This window comes from Galleria mellonella, unplaced genomic scaffold (assembly GCF_026898425.1).
Source record: "Galleria mellonella isolate WM207_F2 unplaced genomic scaffold, CSIRO_AGI_GalMel_v1 utg1053, whole genome shotgun sequence".
Classification (NCBI taxonomy): domain Eukaryota; kingdom Metazoa; phylum Arthropoda; class Insecta; order Lepidoptera; family Pyralidae; genus Galleria; species Galleria mellonella.
Genome location: NW_026441968.1, coordinates 874,397 through 894,429, shown reverse-complemented (window position 1 = coordinate 894,429; position 20,033 = coordinate 874,397). Strand labels below are relative to the sequence as shown.

General features: G+C 43.2%; 1 protein-coding gene across 3 annotated transcripts; it reads right to left on the bottom strand.

The window, feature by feature from the left end:
- Positions 1-1,565: 1,565 nt before the first annotated feature.
- On the bottom strand, positions 1,566-19,172 carry LOC113513379 (probable aminopeptidase NPEPL1). Of its 3 annotated transcripts, none has more exons than XM_052903534.1 (12): positions 18,984-19,172; positions 15,318-15,481; positions 14,343-14,525; positions 13,343-13,502; positions 12,886-13,058; positions 12,467-12,694; positions 12,090-12,235; positions 6,961-7,025; positions 5,898-5,989; positions 4,609-4,785; positions 3,599-3,709; positions 1,566-2,877 (listed from the first exon to the last, which is right to left on the bottom strand). In XM_052903534.1, exons 2-12 carry the CDS (start codon positions 15,471-15,473, stop codon positions 2,701-2,703), a joined length of 1,668 nt encoding a protein of 555 aa, XP_052759494.1. In that variant the 5' UTR covers positions 15,474-15,481; positions 18,984-19,172; the 3' UTR covers positions 1,566-2,700. The 3 variants fall into 3 exon arrangements, with proteins under 3 accessions (XP_052759494.1, XP_052759482.1, XP_052759488.1); XM_052903522.1 differs by lacking the exon at positions 18,984-19,172 and adding an exon at positions 18,822-18,969; XM_052903528.1 differs by lacking the exon at positions 18,984-19,172 and adding an exon at positions 16,586-16,608.
- Between the last annotated feature and the right edge of the window lie 861 nt (positions 19,173-20,033).

The following is a 20,033-nucleotide window of genomic DNA, read 5'->3' as shown; positions in this document are numbered from 1 at the left end:
GTACTGCTCATGTCTATAGGCGACGGTACCACTTTCCATCAGGTGGGCCGTCAGCTTGTTAGCCATTTTAAGTTGTATAGAAAAAAGTTCTAAATTATATCATACTATTTAACACACACATACAATTTATTGCAGTAAATAAAAAAGGAAACCTAAGAGCCAAAGTGTCAATTACATCTCCAGTTAGGTTGTCAAGTACATTTGTTTTTTTTTTTTATTTTCACTATACATTGAAGCGTGCGTTTTTCCCGCGCTATTCCTCACTACACACACATCGTCACATTTACAGATTTTATTGTTGTTTCGTAAGCACACATTATATTTTATTACAATAACTGACGTGTAATTAGATCGAGAAAGCTCGACTAGTTTCGGGATCAATTCGTGTTCCTTAGTCATGAGCGGCTGTGACTGTGTGTAATATGTACATATTAGTGATATCAGTGATGGACCGCAGCGTTTTCGTATGAAGCGTCCGGAGTGTGTAATACATAAGGGTCGAATTTAATAATTTCTCTGTAAACCAATTTTTATTTTACTCTTATTGAAGAAAGAAAATAATAACATATATAATGTATGCCTCAATTTTAATTGTTTTTCCAGAAAGTCAATGAAAATTAATTAATTATTTAAAATAACAAATAGTTGCACATATTAATATATTAGGTTTAAATAAAAAAAAAAAAATATTATCTCAAAATACAATAAAACCACACAATCAGCTCCTCTAGGGAAGCGACAAACAAATCTATCGGTAGATACGTTATCGCTATTATAACCATGCGATAGAATGAGACAGCGACGTCCAGCGTTTTGTTTCTTATGCGTGCGGTGGCGAAAACGTATCTATCATATCTTCTTTTCGATATTATATATTGGATAATCAATACCTAATATATGTATCGGTTATTGGACCAATATATGTATATTGTAATATATAGATATTGCTAGATATAACTCACCCTTAGTATATACTAGGTAGTATTACTAATTAATCGATTAATTATTACGACAGTGCTCGCTCAGAATAATCTAAACATAGATTTAGTATCAATGCAAAGATTTACGCATTATAATCGAGTCTACTGGACTTTGATCTATAGTACTTACTAGGGCTGCTACCAGTCCAGAATTCCTTGCTTCCTAGTTCGAAGACCTCTGGCGTCCGCGGTCCGTCCGGCGGGGGTTTTTGAAAACAAAAGTCTGACACTTTTGTTGTCAGGGGAAATTAATTTTTTTTATAGGTACTAGTATAGGCTCGGCGAAATAGTTGTCGATTGAAGAAATTGTTTTTTAAATATTTTTCGGAAATGTCCGGGGAAAAACCATATTTCGCCCACAATTCGTCCGGGATTTTTGCCGTGTTTATCCGGTGTCGACAATTTAGGCGACGGCAGCCCTAGTACTTACTAATGATGCCATCGATTATATCCGATTATAAATAACAAAATCGATTATTAGTAGCCACAATCGAATCATCGATTAATAATCAATTCCCAACAACTATTCGGCAAGACTAGAGTCTAAAATTCAACAGTTTATTGTACATTATTGCTTTGTGTGTCTGTATTTTGTTCAATAACTACTAAACTAGCAAGTTATTATTACTTAATACTATATAATTGTATATTTTAAAAATAATCAGCGAAATTTCAAATATTAACATGAGTGAAAATACAGTTATATTTCCAAAATAGATAGATAGATAGATACTCTTTATTGTTTCCTCCAAAAGATTACAATAGTAAACTTATCATAGATATAAATAATTACAAGAAATAATCACAATGAGAAAACAATGGGCGGCCTTATCGCTAAGAGTGATCTCTTCCAGGCAACCTTTGGATGGAGAGGAGTAATTATAAAAAAAAAAGATATTTAATCAAAGTTAACTGGGCTCGTTTGAGCTTTATTTCCAGACAAAAATTAATATAAAAAAAAAAACAATGCAGTTGTTACATATATTTAAATGCAAATAAAAAAATTCGCTTATTATTTTTAAATAATTTTAATGTAGGTACTAAATGTTTATTTGAAATATTTTTCTTACATGCAATATCATATAAATTCCCGCCTCCATGGCCTGATACACCGCGCATTCATGGGCTCAATTCTCATAAAAACAAACCATTTAAACATTGAACTTGAGAAGTTGTTTAATCTAATTTATATCTAAAGTTTTTATTTACTTTGATACTATAATAATTATATTAATTCATTCATTTCATTTCAGCCATTATCCGTCCACTGCTGGACATAAGCCTCCCATGGGGGATTCTATGGAGACTGCCATATAGAACGGTCCTGAGCCACCTGCATCCACTGCCATCCCTGCAATGCATTTCAGGTCGTCACTCCATCTAGTGGGGGGTTGTCCTGTACTGCGAACAATTATTACCGCACCCATGATCACACACAACACCAACGGCATTGCAGGTGTTCTGCCGGCCTTTTAAAAAGGAATATACTCTTTTCTTGAAGGTTATGTTGTCGTATCTTGTATTTGATAAAAATTATTTGCTATGGTATTATTGTGGTTAACATTATGAGATTTGAACCATTGATCGCTTGCTTGGTAACAGCAAGGGAGGAGATGGTAACGCGATCAGCCAATCCTGCTACACCAACCACACTGTCGTCGACTAGCTGGAATAGTTTCCTTGCGTAGTCAGGCTATCGCAGCGGCGTGGTGCTGGTGACTCAGGAGTCGGGCGAGGGTGCCGGCGCGGCGGCTGCGGCGGCTGCGGCGGCTGCGGCGGGTGTGGGGGGCGAGGAGGGCGAGGAGGGGGGGCACAGCGCCCGCAGCAGCTTGCTGTTCGTGTATTCGCCGAACAGCACGCTCAGTAGCGCCACGCCGTATCCGGTCGCGCGTTCACCCTGTAACCATTCATAATAAATTATGTACACTATAATTTTTTTTCTCAATGTCCTCTACCCAGAGGTTGTCTGGAGGGGATTGTTTAGCGATAAGGCCGCCTTTTGTATAATTTCTCATTACAATTAAATGTATTCACGATTTTTATAAATGGCGCAATAAAGTGTAAATAAAATAAAATAAATAATATACACTGTCACAAAAATAAAAGGATGTTAAAAAAAGACTATCAAATTTTTGGGTGATTTTCAATAAGAAATAACTCAGAGAGAAATGGTCATATAGAAAATCTAAAAAAAAAAATACTTGTAGAAAGAAAGTGTCTAGTTTTCATGTCTAAACAGTGAAATATTTTAGCGTGCGCAGTTCTTAATTAGGTCATCATCCGAAAACAAAAGAAAAAAAAAATTTAAATAGTCTGTGGACTTCAAATATTTTTATTATTTGTGAAGCGATTTTAAACAATATAGCATTATTTATGCAATAAAGTACCTTAAATACATTGCCCATTTAATATATATCAATATGGCCCTTTACAGCATGTAATTTAAATGAATATTTTCGAAGATATTACAGATTTAAAATGCGGGGACATAGCGGTTGCGGTGGTACCGGCCGGAGAGCCGGCGGCGCTATTTAAGCATTGCACTCGTGCGAATCCGGGGCGGGTCGCTAGTATATTATACATAGAAAAAATGGTTTCAAAAGTAGAGATGATCATACCGAATGTGCGGGCGCGGCCATGTCGACGTGCAGCCAGTCGCCCGGGAAGTCGAACCCGAGGTGCGCCAGGATGAACAGTCCAGCACACGACGGCTGCGCATTGTTGCGGTCCTGGCGGTCAAAACCAATATATTTAATACTAACAATAAATTTATTATTGTGGTTTATTATTATTATACCAGATGCTTAGATTATATAGATAGAGCATCGAGCCTCAAAAACCGGTCAACTTTTTGTCAGCTAATTGTCAAATTTGCCGACTCGTTTTTTTTATTAATGTTCTATATCACATACGCACATAATTTATCTAGACGTATCTATATTTAATTATTAATAAATAAAGTTAGTTTTCGCGCATTAAAAAGGCGCAGAATTTATAAGACAAAATAAATATAGAAATTATAAAGGAATCACGCAAAATTATATATAAGTTAACCCATTTTTTTCGAAGCATTTGTATGGAGACACTATCTATATAATCTAAGACTAGATGGAAGCCATTTGCTTGATTACTTCTGTGTCACTTATATTCTTACCGTGAAGCAGTTGTGCAACACAGCCATGGAAAGGTCTTTTTTATTTGAATAGTGAGATATGACAGTGATAAGAGATATAACGCCCATAGTCCTAAGGAATGGCAATGCAGGAAGAGTACTGTGAACAACATAGTGTATTATGTAATATTCACGGTGCTGTTCACGTCTGTAGGTGACAGTTACCACGTTGTACCAGGCAGGCTGTCAGCTTGTTTGTCATTATAAGTTTTAGAAAAAAATATCCATATGGAGAACTAATGATACGAGCGTGTAGTGTATAGTGAGTAATGCGTAATGTATACTGCATAATGAGTAATGTGTATGTGTAGTGTACAGCGTGTAGCGCGTAGTGTGTAGTGTATAGCGTGTAGTGTACAGTGTGTAGTGTACAGCGTGTAGCGTGTAGTGTACAGCGTGTAGCGTGTAGTGTGTAGCGTGTAGTGTGCAGTGTGTGTGCGAGTAGTGCGCACGTACCGCGACGCTGTTCCTCATGTCGGCGACGGCGCTGCTGAACTCTGCGAAGTGCAGGTCGGGCGCGAAGGGCAGCGCGTGCGCCAGGTCGCCGGCGCGGCGCCCGGCCGCCGCCGCGCGCGCCTCCAGCCGCCCGCGGTTGCACACCAGCGCCGCGTGGTACTTGCCCGTCGCCGTGCCCTGACACGTACAATCACGTCACATCATATAAACAAATATATATACATATACTAATAATATATATGACATATTATATACGAAATTGAGAATAATATAAAGTACTTATTTTGTATTTAAATGTAGTTAATTTAATATAAAATCAGTGCAAAATAATAAAAATTCTTTGAAGACAATAATTCTACTAAATTACAATTGCAGAAGCTACCATATTTTTTTAGTATTAAAAAAAATTTTTTTAGTATTTCTGTGATTAAAAAAAATGTTCAAGTTTAGTGATGGATACTCTTTTAAAAGAGTACTAAGGATTCCAATACTGTATATGTACATCGTCATTATCCGGCCATTTAGTGACATTAAAATGACTATAAAAATGACAACGTTTTAGAGTCGTGGAAGTCATCGTGATACATAAAGGATTGTACAAATCATCAACATATCAGCTGTTAACTGTCCACTGCTGAATATAGGCCATAATGGGAGTTTTGCTAGTAATTGCCACGCTTGGCAAGCGAATTGACAACCGAAGTTTAAGCCTTGGAGATGTTTTAAGAGGGACGCTGCTGTATCTATCCATGGAGCATTAAATTCCTTTAATTATCTCTTACGACACTCACAGGAAAGCAAGGGGTGGCCTATTCTATGCCGGGACCACAAGGGAAACGGTTGCTTTGCTTACTTCTAAATTACGCAAAAGATCCTATTACGGATTTTACAGTTATTTAGATATTGAACAAATTTATAAAAGAGTTCCATCACATTTTAGCAATACCCTTCACCTGGGGGAAAGGGATTGTTAGTAATGGAGACTAAGAATCCCATTGCTAGCAATATACCCAACCAGGTCGACCTCGTCGCGGTTCCCCCTGGAAACTATCACGGTTAATTCCAGATGAATTCATCATGATGGGCTAACTGGTCTGTTTTCATTCTCATCGATCACCCTTCACTGGTGCTCCGCCAGCGTATCCCGTTAGCGCAGGCGAGGTTACCATATCATTTTCACCCATCAAAAAAAGTACCCATTTGCTCTTAAATTCTAAAAATACTAAGTAACAGACGCCTCATTATTTCTGTCTTTAAGATAGTGATCAGTTTGAATGAAAGCCAGTTACCTGAGCGCCGGTGAGCGTGGCGACGTCGACGATGACGTCCGCGCGGAGGTCGCGCGACGCGTACACCACGCCGTCGCTTAACACCAGCCGACCTGTATACCATCCACTACTGTTCATCATCATTTTAAAGTGATCATATCAAAGTATGGTACTGTAGATTCAAATATAAATGAATGTAATAGTTTTTCGCAGCTTTGTTCATGCGAATCATCATTTATGTATATTCTATGTTTTTTTATGCAACTTAGAATGGCAAACAAGCTGACGACCCGCCTGATGGGAAATGGTAACCGTCGCCTATAGACATGAGCAGTATACTGTTTACTGAGCAGTACCTACATATTTTTTTTTCCATTAATTTAAACATTTTTGTCAATAAAAATGCATAAAAAACTGAAAAAACATTTTTTTTGCACTTTGTTAAAGATTATGATCATTTAAAGTCAAAATCGTGAACTTTTTTAAAAATTCGATCGGATAAAACAAAAAAACGTCTCGATGGATTATATAATTTACCTATATATTTTTAACCTACCCTCCAAAAATAATCATAATATTGTCTGGTATACAAATTGGGAATCTGTAATTTGCTAATGTACGGTGTAAATATAATATTTTTTAATAATTCTAGATATAAGCTGTTGATTTCAGATGTAATCTATACTTATAATAAATCTGTAGAGAGGTCAATTCTGTACATGAAATATATTTACAAAATAACTATCAGGCGGTGATTAGTGATCGATACTGATGCTAAAAATGTAATCAGTAAAATTTCTGTCTGTCTGTCTGTTTGTTCGTTATAGAAACAAAAACTAATCGACGGATTTTAATGAAACTTGGTAAAATTATTCTACATACTCCTGGGCAGGTTATAGTATACTTTTCATCACACTACCATCAATAGGAACAGAGCAGTGAAGGGAAATGTTAAAAATGTCTACACGTGCGACGGCGGGACGGGCCGCTAGTAATAAAATAAAAAATAAACATACCTCAGTCATGCGGACGCAGTCGTGGGTAAAAACTGTTATGTAGTGTAATGTAATAATAAATACTGTACCTTCAGCGTCTGTGTTATTAATCTCGACGGTGCGCCCGGAGTACAGCTGGTGAATGTCGTCCGGTCTGAGGATAACGGGAGACATATATTTATTTATATATGATAGCAAGCAGGCTGCACTGTGTGTACGTTAATCACTGCTGCGCAATTTCCAATGGAATTGTGCAGCGGTGATTATCTGCATATTATTTAATATATACAACTTAGAATGGCATGTGTGTGTGGAAAGTGTATTGTGTATAGACATGAGCAGTACCATGGACATAACAGAATATACTGTTTCGCCCATGATACCCCCCATTTGCCATTCCTGAGGAATATTGTTATTCCTCTGTACCCAGTAAATTCACGCCATAATAAATGCAAACACAGCTGCTTCACGGTTGAAACACGAATAGGACAAAAAAATCGACTTTTGTACAAAGTCTCCCTCTGGTGATATAATAATATATTGTATGTGTGTGTATGTGTATTGTGTATGTAAATTTACTAACATTAGTTTTAAGAATATTGTTACTAATAAATATTTAATGCAACAAAAAAAGTCCGAAATAAAAATTATTATTATTATTATTTATTGTACTTATAAAATACTAAATTTTATATATATATTTTTTTTTTTTATAGAACTTAGAATGGCAAACAAGCTGACGGCCCACCTGATGGAAAGTGGTAACCGTCGCCTATAGACATGAGCAGTACCATGGACATAACAGAATATACCGTTTCGCCCATGATACCCCCCATGCGTTGCCATTCCTGAGGACTCAGGTGTTATTCCTCTGTACCCTGTAAATTCACGCCATATGTTCAATATGTTTACTATCATCATATCATATGTATCATATTTCCAATATGTTCGAAATATTTGCTAACTATTACTCATAGTAATTATAATTCACTTATATTATGATTTTAGTGAAATTTAAATCATATTTAAATAATACTGTTGAAATTAAAATGTTTTATATTGAAATTTCATTTTTTTTTTCGTAAATTGTTTGGAGGATATTGGGATTATTATATATATATATATATATTTTTTGTACAAATCAATTAAAAAAAAAAAAGAGTTTTAATAACGTAACTGAAAAGTTTACCTGAAAATGAAATTATAAAACTACATAAAAATTTGATTACAGCAAGCTGTCAAGTTGGTATGGGAAATTTTAGATTTTTGTCATTTTTGGACTTTATTTTATCAGCATTATATTTTTTTATATGCAGTGAAACAAAGTACCATTCGCAAGTTATAATGTGCTGTGTGCAGTGTGAGGGGGCGGGCGAGGCTGACCTGGTGGCGAGTGGTCCGACCGCGTTCTCTGCGAGGCAGAGCACGGCGTGCAGTATGTACAGTGTGCAGTGTGCAGTGTGAGGGGGCGGGCGAGGCTGACCTGGTGGCGAGCGGCCCGACCGCGTTCTCTGCGAGGCAGAGCACGGCGTGCAGCATGTACAGTGTGCAGTGTGCAGTGTGAGGGGGCGGGTGAGGCTGACCTGGTGGCGAGCGGCCCGACCGCGTTCTCTGCGAGGCAGAGCACGGCGTGCAGCATGTACAGTGTGCAGTGTGCAGTGTGCAGTGTGAGGGGGCGGGTGAGGCTGACCTGGTGGCGAGCGGCCCGACCGCGTTCTCTGCGAGGCAGAGCACGGCGTGCAGTATGTACAGTGTGCAGTGTGCAGTGTGCAGTGTGCAGTGTGCAGTGTGAGGGGGCGGGTGAGGCTGACCTGGTGGCGAGTGGCCCGACCGCGTTCTCTGCGAGGCAGAGCACGGCGTGCAGTATGTACAGTGTGCAGTGTGCAGTGTGAGGGGGCGGGTGAGGCTGACCTGGTGGCGAGCGGTCCGACCGCGTTCTCTGCGAGGCAGAGCACGGCGTGCAGTATGTACAGTGTGCAGTGTGCAGTGTGAGGGGGCGGGTGAGGCTGACCTGGTGGCGAGTGGTCCGACCGCGTTCTCTGCGAGGCAGAGCACGGCGTGCAGTATGTACAGTGTGCAGTGTGCAGTGAGCCGTGTGGGGGCGGGTGAGGCTGACCTGGTGGCGAGCGGTCCGACCGCGTTCTCTGCGAGGCAGAGCACGGCGTGCAGTATGTACAGTGTGCAGTGTGCAGTGTGAGGGGGCGGGTGAGGCTGACCTGGTGGCGAGTGGTCCGACCGCGTTCTCTGCGAGGCAGAGCACGGCGTGCAGTATGTACAGTGTGCAGTGTGCAGTGTGAGGGGGCGGGTGAGGCTGACCTGGTGGCGAGTGGTCCGACCGCGTTCTCTGCGAGGCAGAGCACGGCGTGCAGTATGTACAGTGTGCAGTGTGCAGTGTGAGGGGGCGGGTGAGGCTGACCTGGTGGCGAGTGGTCCGACCGCGTTCTCTGCGAGGCAGAGCACGGCGTGCAGTATGTACAGTGTGCAGTGTGCAGTGTGAGGGGGCGGGTGAGGCTGACCTGGTGGCGAGTGGTCCGACCGCGTTCTCTGCGAGGCAGAGCACGGCGTGCAGTATGTACAGTGTGCAGTGTGCAGTGTGAGGGGGCGGGTGAGGCTGACCTGGTGGCGAGTGGTCCGACCGCGTTCTCTGCGAGGCAGAGCACGGCGTGCAGTATGTACAGTGTGCAGTGTGCAGTGTGAGGGGGCGGGTGAGGCTGACCTGGTGGCGAGTGGTCCGACCGCGTTCTCTGCGAGGCAGAGCACGGCGTGCAGTATGTACAGTGTGCAGTGTGCAGTGTGAGGGGGCGGGTGAGGCTGACCTGGTGGCGAGTGGCCCGACCGCGTTCTCTGCGAGGCAGAGCACGGCGTGCAGTATGTACAGTGTGCAGTGTGCAGTGTGAGGGGGCGGGTGAGGCTGACCTGGTGGCGAGTGGTCCGACCGCGTTCTCTGCGAGGCAGAGCACGGCGTGCAGTATGTACAGTGTGCAGTGTGCAGTGTGAGGGGGCGGGTGAGGCTGACCTGGTGGCGAGTGGTCCGACCGCGTTCTCTGCGAGGCAGAGCACGGCGTGCAGTATGTACAGTGTGCAGTGTGCAGTGTGAGGGGGCGGGTGAGGCTGACCTGGTGGCGAGTGGTCCGACCGCGTTCTCTGCGAGGCAGAGCACGGCGTGCAGTATGTACAGTGTGCAGTGTGCAGTGTGAGGGGGCGGGTGAGGCTGACCTGGTGGCGAGTGGTCCGACCGCGTTCTCTGCGAGGCAGAGCACGGCGTGCAGTATGTACAGTGTGCAGTGTGCAGTGTGAGGGGGCGGGTGAGGCTGACCTGGTGGCGAGCGGTCCGACCGCGTTCTCTGCGAGGCAGAGCACGGCGTGCAGTATGTACAGTGTGCAGTGTGCAGTGTGAGGGGGCGGGTGAGGCTGACCTGGTGGCGAGTGGTCCGACCGCGTTCTCTGCGAGGCAGAGCACGGCGTGCAGTATGTACAGTGTGCAGTGTGCAGTGTGAGGGGGCGGGTGAGGCTGACCTGGTGGCGAGTGGTCCGACCGCGTTCTCTGCGAGGCAGAGCACGGCGTGCAGTATGTACAGTGTGCAGTGTGCAGTGTGAGGGGGCGGGTGAGGCTGACCTGGTGGCGAGTGGTCCGACCGCGTTCTCTGCGAGGCAGAGCACGGCGTGCAGTATGTACAGTGTGCAGTGTGCAGTGTGAGGGGGCGGGTGAGGCTGACCTGGTGGCGAGTGGTCCGACCGCGTTCTCTGCGAGGCAGAGCACGGCGTGCAGTATGTACAGTGTGCAGTGTGCAGTGTGAGGGGGCGGGTGAGGCTGACCTGGTGGCGAGTGGTCCGACCGCGTTCTCTGCGAGGCAGAGCACGGCGTGCAGTATGTACAGTGTGCAGTGTGCAGTGTGAGGGGGCGGGTGAGGCTGACCTGGTGGCGAGTGGTCCGACCGCGTTCTCTGCGAGGCAGAGCACGGCGTGCAGTATGTACAGTGTGCAGTGTGCAGTGTGAGGGGGCGGGTGAGGCTGACCTGGTGGCGAGCGGTCCGACCGCGTTCTCTGCGAGGCAGAGCACGGCGTGCAGTATGTACAGTGTGCAGTGTGCAGTGTGAGGGGGCGGGCGAGGCTGACCTGGTGGCGAGTGGTCCGACCGCGTTCTCTGCGAGGCAGAGCACGGCGTGCAGTATGTACAGTGTGCAGTGTGCAGTGATGAGGGGGCAAAAAGGCTGACCTGGTGGCGAGCGGCCGACCGATATTATATGCGAGGCAGAGCACGGCGTGCATATGTACAGTGTGCAGTGTGCAGTGTGAGGGGGCGGGTGAGGCTGACCTGGTGGCGAGTGGTCCGACCGCGTTCTCTGCGAGGCAGAGCACGGCGTGCAGTATGTACAGTGTGCAGTGTGCAGTGTGAGGGGGCGGGTGAGGCTGACCTGGTGGCGAGTGGTCCGACCGCGTTCTCTGCGAGGCAGAGCACGGCGTGCAGTATGTACAGTGTGCAGTGTGCAGTGTGAGGGGGCGGGCGATGCTGACCTGGTGGCGAGTGGTCCGACCGCGTTCTCTGCGAGGCAGAGCACGGCGTGCAGTATGTACAGTGTGCAGTGTGCAGTGTGAGGGGGCGGGTGAGGCTGACCTGGTGGCGAGTGGTCCGACCGCGTTCTCTGCGAGGCAGAGCACGGCGTGCAGTATGTACAGTGTGCAGTGTGCAGTGTGAGGGGGCGGGTGAGGCTGACCTGGTGGCGAGTGGTCCGACCGCGTTCTCTGCGAGGCAGAGCACGGCGTGCAGTATGTACAGTGTGCAGTGTGCAGTGTGAGGGGGCGGGTGAGGCTGACCTGGTGGGGAGTGGTCCGACCGCGTTCTCTGCTAGGCAGAGCACGGCGTGCAGTATGGACAGAGTGCAGTGTGCAGTGTGAGGGGGCGGGTGAGGCTGACCTGGTGGCGAGTGGTCGCGACCGCAGCGTCTTGCGAGGCAGAGCACGGCGTGCAGATGACAACGTGTACAGTGTGCAGTGTGCAGTGTGAGGGGGCGGGTGAGGCTGACCTGGTGGCGAGTGGTCCGACCGCGTTCTCGGCGAGGCAGACCACGGCGTGCAGTATGTACAGTGTGCAGTGTGCAGTGTGAGGGGGCGGGTGAGGCTGACCTGGTGGCGAGTAGTTTCGACCGCGTATCTCTGCGAGCAGAGCACGGCGTGCAGTATGTACAGTGTGCAGTGTGAGGGGGCGGGTGAGGCTGACCTGGTGGCGAGTGGTCCGACCGCGTTCTCTGCGAGGCAGAGCACGGCGTGCAGTGCGATGGAGGGACGCGCGCGCACGGCGGCCGCGAACGCGCCCAGCACCGCAGCTGCACCCGCGCAGTCGCCCTTCATACCCACCATCGACGTCTGTGAGGTACATCACAAATATTCAGTGTTAGAATGATGACTAACAAAAATGTCATTACACAATAAGAATAGCTTAAGATATTATATTCTGAAAATGAGTATGGCATATATAAGTTACGATTACTCTTAGTAATTTCTAGCATAAGAAACTCGTGTCTGGAAGATAGTTGTTCAATAAAGTGTTTAGGGGAATTTCAGCAGGCCGTCAGCGGTACGGGTACTAGTTCTCACCCTGGCCTTGATGGAGAGACCGCCGGTGTCGTAGACGATGCCCTTGCCGACCCAGGCCACGGTCCGGGTGGCGGCGGCGGGCCGGTAGTGCAGCGCGACCAGCGCCGGGGGGCAGGCCGCAGCGCGGCCGACGCCGTACAGGCCTCCCATGCCGCGCGCCCGCAGCTCCTCGCCTCGGATGATGGTCGGCTCGGCCAGTTCTAAATCCTTCGCTACTTGGCAAGCTTCCTATCGGGATAAACAGGATATCACGTATAATCAGCACCATCCGTAATGCTGATAATGCAAAAGAGTTATTAACAAATAAACATATTTTGACAAGATTAGATATGAAAGCGATGTAAGGATAGAGGCAGTTCAATCGTTCCTCCCTACCCCACGAGATACCTACTTACTACGTAGATGTATATATGACTCACTTCGATAAATTTATCCACATTCATAATATTGGCTGGAGTGTCCGCAATACGAGCAGCCAAACGAGTCGCGTCCGCAGCGTCTTGCAACGTCGCCAAGTCTTCGGATGACAACGTGTTGTCCAGCAGGTAGGGATCGACGGGACCGTCATCATCGTCATCAGACCCATCACCGTCTGGGGAAAATATTATAATTAGGATTAAAATATAAAATCAAATTCATTAGACGGTATAGGGATGTACTTTGAACGTAGTCGACGAGCAGGATTCAGACAGTAATGGTGGGCGAACATAGTTCGCACGTCTTGGACGAGCAGTATTTCGCCGGGCGGGCGCGGTACCTGGCGTGCGGCGGACGAGCAGTGTCTCGGCGGGCGGGCGCGGTACCTGGCGTGCGGCGGACGAGCAGTATGCCGGCGGACGGGCGCGGTACCTGGCGTGCGGCGGACGGGCGCGGTACCTGGCGTGCGGCGGACGAGCAGTATCTCGACGGCGACGGTGCGCGTGCGCGGCGGCGGCGCGGCGGCGAGCGGCGCGGCGCCGGAGCGCGCGCTGTACAGCGGGAACGAGCGCGCGATGCTCACGCAGCTCGCGTACACGTCGCGCTTGCGGCACACCAGCTGCGGACGGGCGCAACGTCACCGCACTGTACACCCTAGCGCCCGGTCCATGTGCCAGACTACATCGGCCATAATGACGTTAAAAATACCGTTGATGTGATATAACAGGCGCTTACGGACTTTGGATAAAATCTAGCTCGAATTAATTTAGTAGTTTCAACAGTTGGTGTAAAATTATTTTTTACATCTTATATGCACTCTTAGACATGTTTCTGCGTATAGCTTACAGTTCTGCTCCTGAGATGGTCACGGACCTTAAAATACGCTTATGATTTCATTTGCGTCAATTCAGTAGAAATATTTTATAAAAAAATTCTCATACATACACTAAGAAATGCTAATAAAAAATCTATTTATTTATTGCTACCGTAAACTAGATGTAAGGATCAAGTCAATTAAGGCTGGATACAAAATTAACTGTCATTTTAACAAACAATCTTGACAGCCATTTACCACAAGAATTAAAAAGAAGGTCAAATCAATTTAATTACTCTAACCAGCAGGTTTAATCTTGAATTCAATATCAATTCAATCTATTGCCAATGACAATTTATACTGCACTCATGAAATATCAGTTAGCAATTAGGTTATAATTGGGATCGGTTTACGATAGTTCGCATTGACAAGTTACACTAATATGCATCTATTAGAACAGTAAAATGTAAATAGGACTCTATTTTCCGCGCTTAGCCTCTATCCGAGCAGTATGGAACCATTATGTCGCTAGTGTTGCGAGTCGAGATTGCTAAACGTCTATATATGATCACTTTACACTTCAAGATATGTGATGGCAACGGTGGAAAGTGTTGGGATGTATTTGTAAGCCGAGGCGGTCCTCACCACGATGAACTCGTCGGTGGAGCGCTGCAGCCCCCGGACGAGCTTGGCCAGCGCGTGGCAGCGCGAGGGCGCGGCGTGGCGCGAGCGGCGGGCCGGCAGCGCGGCCAGCGCCGCCGCGCGCGGCCACAGCTCCACGCAGTCGCCCGGCGACGCCGACACGCACGCCACGCCGCGCCGCCACGCCTGTGTGGGTGGTGGGATGCACAAAAGGGAATCGTAACCCACATTACATTACATAGATACAGTCTATCCATACAAATGCTTCGAGAACACGGGCTCTACTTTTTCATACAATTTTGCGTGATAAATAGTTACGAGTGATCCCTTTATAACTTCTATATTTATTTTGTCTTATAATTTCTGCATATTTTAAATATATAAACACTTATTTTATTTATTAAATAATACGTCAAGATACTTGTTTGCGCCTTTCCCTTTTGTGTGTATAAATTTATGGGTGCAGGAACTCTTCAATAACTCGTTTATTGTTACTTTTGTGAAATATGAGTTTATTATAAGAAATATTATTAGGATCAATCATTGCTAATTACAGAGAGCGAAAACCAATCATGATAGGAAAACCAAAACATATTTAAACAATAATTTACCAGAGGGAGACTGTACAAGTCGATTGCTTGGGTACCTATGTAGAATTCGTGTTTCAAAAAAGCAGTTGTGTTTGCATGGCTGTGTTTCGGTTTGAAGGGTAGAGATATGGCGTGAATTTACAGGGTATCGGAGGAATAACAACGAGTCCTCAGGAATGGCACACGCATGGGGGACATCATGGTAAAACAGTATACTCTGTTATGTCCATGGTACTGCTCATGTCTATAGGCGACGGTTTCCACTTTCCATCAGATGGGCCGTCAGCTTGTTTGCCGTTCTAAATTGTATAAAAAAATTGATAAACAGCAGTGAATATAGTCATTAATAGATATAGAATCACAGCTTATTTATTTATATATCACTTACCTCTTCTGTGACCCTAGGTTCTAGCTTGCACCGGACGTCATGCCATGTCAGACTGTCCAGATGGGCCACTTGCCCCACCACCAGCACCGGCTGCCGCTCAGGATCCGACGCCGTCAGGCCATGGCGGAACTTGATGTTCACAGTGGCGTTGGACATACTGCGAACTGGAGAAGCGTGTACTGGAGATAGTGATTTAAAATGGCCTATTTAAGGGGCGTCAGTCGGTTAAATTTCCACAGTAGTAGAGGTCATTGCGAGTAAATAAGTGTGGATCAATCACACTAATGTCTGGTCCTTACAATAGTATTGGCATAGCCGGAATCAAACTTGGGAGCTCATTTATGCAGTACTACCACTTATAAGAATGCCCACTACTCTGACCCACATCCTCAATCAGGGTAATTTCATGGTGACAGGTATGACCTTCTCTATTCATGTTGGTGGATAAGTGATGGATGATACATGACAATGGATGACTGGTGACAATAAAATCAGGTTTTTAATGTATAATGACATGGCAACCCCATTTGCATTATTGGTGTATACTGGTAGGGCCACCATTAAGTCATAGATAGATAAATACTCTTTATTGTTTCCTCCAAAAGATTACAATAGTAAACTTATTATAAATATAAACAATTACAAGAAATAATCACAGTGAGAAAACAATGGGCGACCTTATCGCTAAGGCGATCTCTTACAGGCACTTTCCATGGAGAGGAGTAATTATAAACAGTTTGGTTGGAAGCACGATTACCTAAGTATTTAAATATTATAACACAATTAAGAATGATTATATTAGACGAAGTATGAAAGTAGCGCCAGTGATAGAAAAGTTAAGAAGTAACCGTTTATCCTGGTATGGGCACGTGATGCGCAGGAATGAGGAGCTTATTTTAAAAAAAATATTAAGAATGAATGTAGATGGCTATAAGAGAAGAGGAAGACCTAAAATGACATGGATGGATTGTGTGAGGGACGATATGGCCAGAATGGGAGTGAACGCGGAAATGACTGGGAATAGAGAAGACTGGAAGAGGAAAACATTGCGTCGACCCCAAATAATAATTGGGATAAGGGTAGGAAGATGATGATTACATAAACACAAATCTTAGGGGGGCAAGGGGTTAGTAATGAGGTCTAATAGTCCCCATTGCTAGCAATATACCCTCTCAAGTCGACCTCCACACGGTTCCTCCTGGAAACCATCATGGTTAATTCTTGTTCAATTCATCATGGTGGACTAAATGACCTGCATTCATTCTCACCTATCATCTTCCACTGATGCCTCGTCAGTCTATACCGATAGCATGGGCGGGGTTACCATTCCATTTTCACCCATTAAAAAGAAATACAATTCTTGCATAACCCATGATTATAAAAATTTATATAAAAATGTTTTTTAAACTCTTTGTTTTCAGAAACTAACAATAAATGGAATTTACTCTACTTGAATATTAAACAAGTAGATTAAATGTTGACTGTAATGTGAACAATACTGTGATAAATTACTGTAAACTTGAACAATAGGCAGTAAATATCATAATGCACTTCAATTTAAGGTCATAGATAAGATAGACTGCTTATTATTTTTTAAATGGGTACTATTATTATAAAGACAAATGTAAACAATATATTTGGGATAACACCAAGATGTATGACAGATCCCTGTTCATGACCTGGGGCTAATATTTATTATTATTTTTTTTTTTTATTTATTTATTTATTTCCAGACAACTGGGATCCATTCTTGTTAGTAAGTGTACTTAAAAACTATGTTAATACTTAATTACTAATAATGATCTAGTCCTCTCGAATAGAATTATAACTCCAAGAATAAACAGAAGCAAACACTGTAGCTGGATTTGATTTTGTTATAGTATAGTAAATGTTTTTTTTTTCAACAGATGATAATGGTAATGGTGGCCAGTGAAGATATACCGATGCATGAGTGGGGTTACATATATATATATATATATATATATATATATATATATATATATATATAAATAAATTGACAAAAAAATCTTATCTGTTTTTCCAGTAATGCACTTTATTTATACCATTAACCAACATACACAAAGGAATAACATATTGAATCAAAGTTAGTAGTTTTTTATTAATGGATGATAATGGAATGGTACCTGCACAATCGGTATATGCTCGCAGGGCACCAGTGAGGGATGATAGGCGAGAGTGAAGCAGATAAGTTAACCCATTGTGATAAATTTAACAATAAATCAATCACGATGGTTTCCAGGGTGAACCACGAGAAGATTGATTTAACAAGGTATATTGCTAGCAATGGAGCTTCTTCATTACCACTTCTCCCCTTAAGTAAATAGTTGTATTTTTTTTATGGGTGAAAATGGAATGGTAACCCCGCCTACGCTAACGGGATACGCTGACAGAGCACTAGTGAAGGGTGATAGATGAGAATGAAAACAGGTCAGTTAGCCCATCATGATGAATTCATCAGGAATTAACCATGATAGTTTCAGGGGGGACCGCGAGGAGGTGGACCTGGTTGGTTATATTGCTAGCAATGGGATTCTCAGTCTCCATTACTAACAATCACTTTCCCCTCAGTAAACAGTAGTTAGTTTAGTAATCTATATCATCATCACCATCATATCAGCTGTTTATTGTCCATTGTAGAATATAAGACTACCCTTTGGAGGGGTTTTGTAAGTAGTTGTCACACTTGGGAGGCAAATTGGCAACTGCAGTTAGGTTTTAGTGATGTTTTAAGAGAATGTTTCTGCCCATCTCTCGACCAGGCCCATTCTATGCCAGGACTATATGACTAAATATAAAATAATATAGTGTGTAGTAATATAGTATACATACAACAATAAAAGTGAATGTGGAAGAAGCGAAAGAGGTTTGTTTGAATCGAAGCATTTGGCGTTCCATTGTTTCTGCTTACCCTAATGGGAGACAGGCGTGACAGATATGTATGTATGTATGTACAACAATTAACCATAAATCCATCACAGTAAGGCTTATAAATAGAGTTGCCAGAAAGAGATTTTGTATAAGTCATTTGCTTGGGCACCTCTATCCCATTCATGTTACTGCCATGAAGCAGTTGTGTTTGCATGGCTGTTTCAATTTGAAGAGGGTGATATAGCAGTGAAATTACAGGGTACAGAGGCGTAACACCTTAGTCATCAGGAATGGCAATGCATGAAGGGTATAATGAATGACACAGTTATGTATGGTACTGTTCATGTCAATAGGTAACGTATATCATATACCATCAGGTTAGCCGTCAGCTCGTTTGCCATTCTAACTTGCACGAAAAAAAGTTACTTAAAAACTTACTGGAAGTAAAGTCAGAGCAGTGTAAATATTGTAATCTATAGAATTTCTAGGTGTTCGTATGTATGTCAGACTGAATCATACGTTACGGATAAGTAAATAAGATTTGATACTCATATGACTAGTGCATAGTGATCGATTACAACTCAGAATTGATGATAAAAATATGACTTTAATCACCTGTCACATACACTGTAGGGTGTTTATTGTATTTTACTACACTTATAAAAGTACTCAATGTCCTTAGAATTGACATGGTCACTTATATAACGTAGAAACTAGTCAATAATGTAAACAAATAATATACGAGGACGGATAGGCGACCGCTATTTTTAAACTTACCGTTAAAACAACGCGAATTGTCAACGAATAACAAATACTAAATTACATTAATGATATATTATATTATATACAAATATAGAAATGGTTTTAAAATCAATACAAAATGTTTACTTTCTATAAAAAGAAAGTGAAATTATTCACTTCCAACTTGCCAAATCATTGCTGGCAGGAGGGAGGTAGGAAGGAGGACAAAGGGGCGTTCAGAAACAGTCGGTTGTCATTGTCAAAACCAAAACATATTGTAAAATAGGAACGTAGATAGAGTCGAATACTTTTTTTACTAAGTTCAATATCAGTTTTCATCAGACATTATTGGATCAATACAATAGAAATAGATAAGTATCTAAAACTTACTGTTGGACATTTTTTCTCCAGTATGATGATAGATATTCATTATTTATTGTTAGGTATTTATTATCTGGTGAAGAATCAATTACTCTTAGATAAATATCTAGAAAGTTTTTTTTTTTATATATACAAGTGAGCTGTCTTTTATTCCATTCATAGTCGTTAGTTACGTTGCGTCATAAATAAAGAAAAAGAAGAATTTGTCCTATTCAAACAAAAATGTAATTATATGGTTAAGTACCAGTTTTTTTATTATGTTCTATAAGAATGAGATACATTAAGAAAAGTTGAAATTTGTTTTAAATATAATATAAAGAGTGCTGTAATTTGAATTCGCAGGAATATTGACAAAATTTGCTTGTTCTTTGGCATCGTCAGACTAGCAACAATCAATGATAGTACTCCAAAATGGCGGCAATTTTTAAAATTATTCACAATTTGCTTGAATCAAACTATTTTAATAATAAAAAGTTTTAAATTTAAAAGTTCACTTGTGAATTATTTTTGTCATGAAACAGAAATGAGAGTATCGTAATTAGAGAGTATTCCTCTGTACTCTCATAAATAAATATAATATATAAATTCACTGCCATATCCCACCGTTCAAACCGAAACACAGCCATGCAAACACAACTGCTTCACGGTAGAAACAAAACAACAACAATCTCTTCCTAAAACGAGTGTTTTTAATGTTCAAATTAT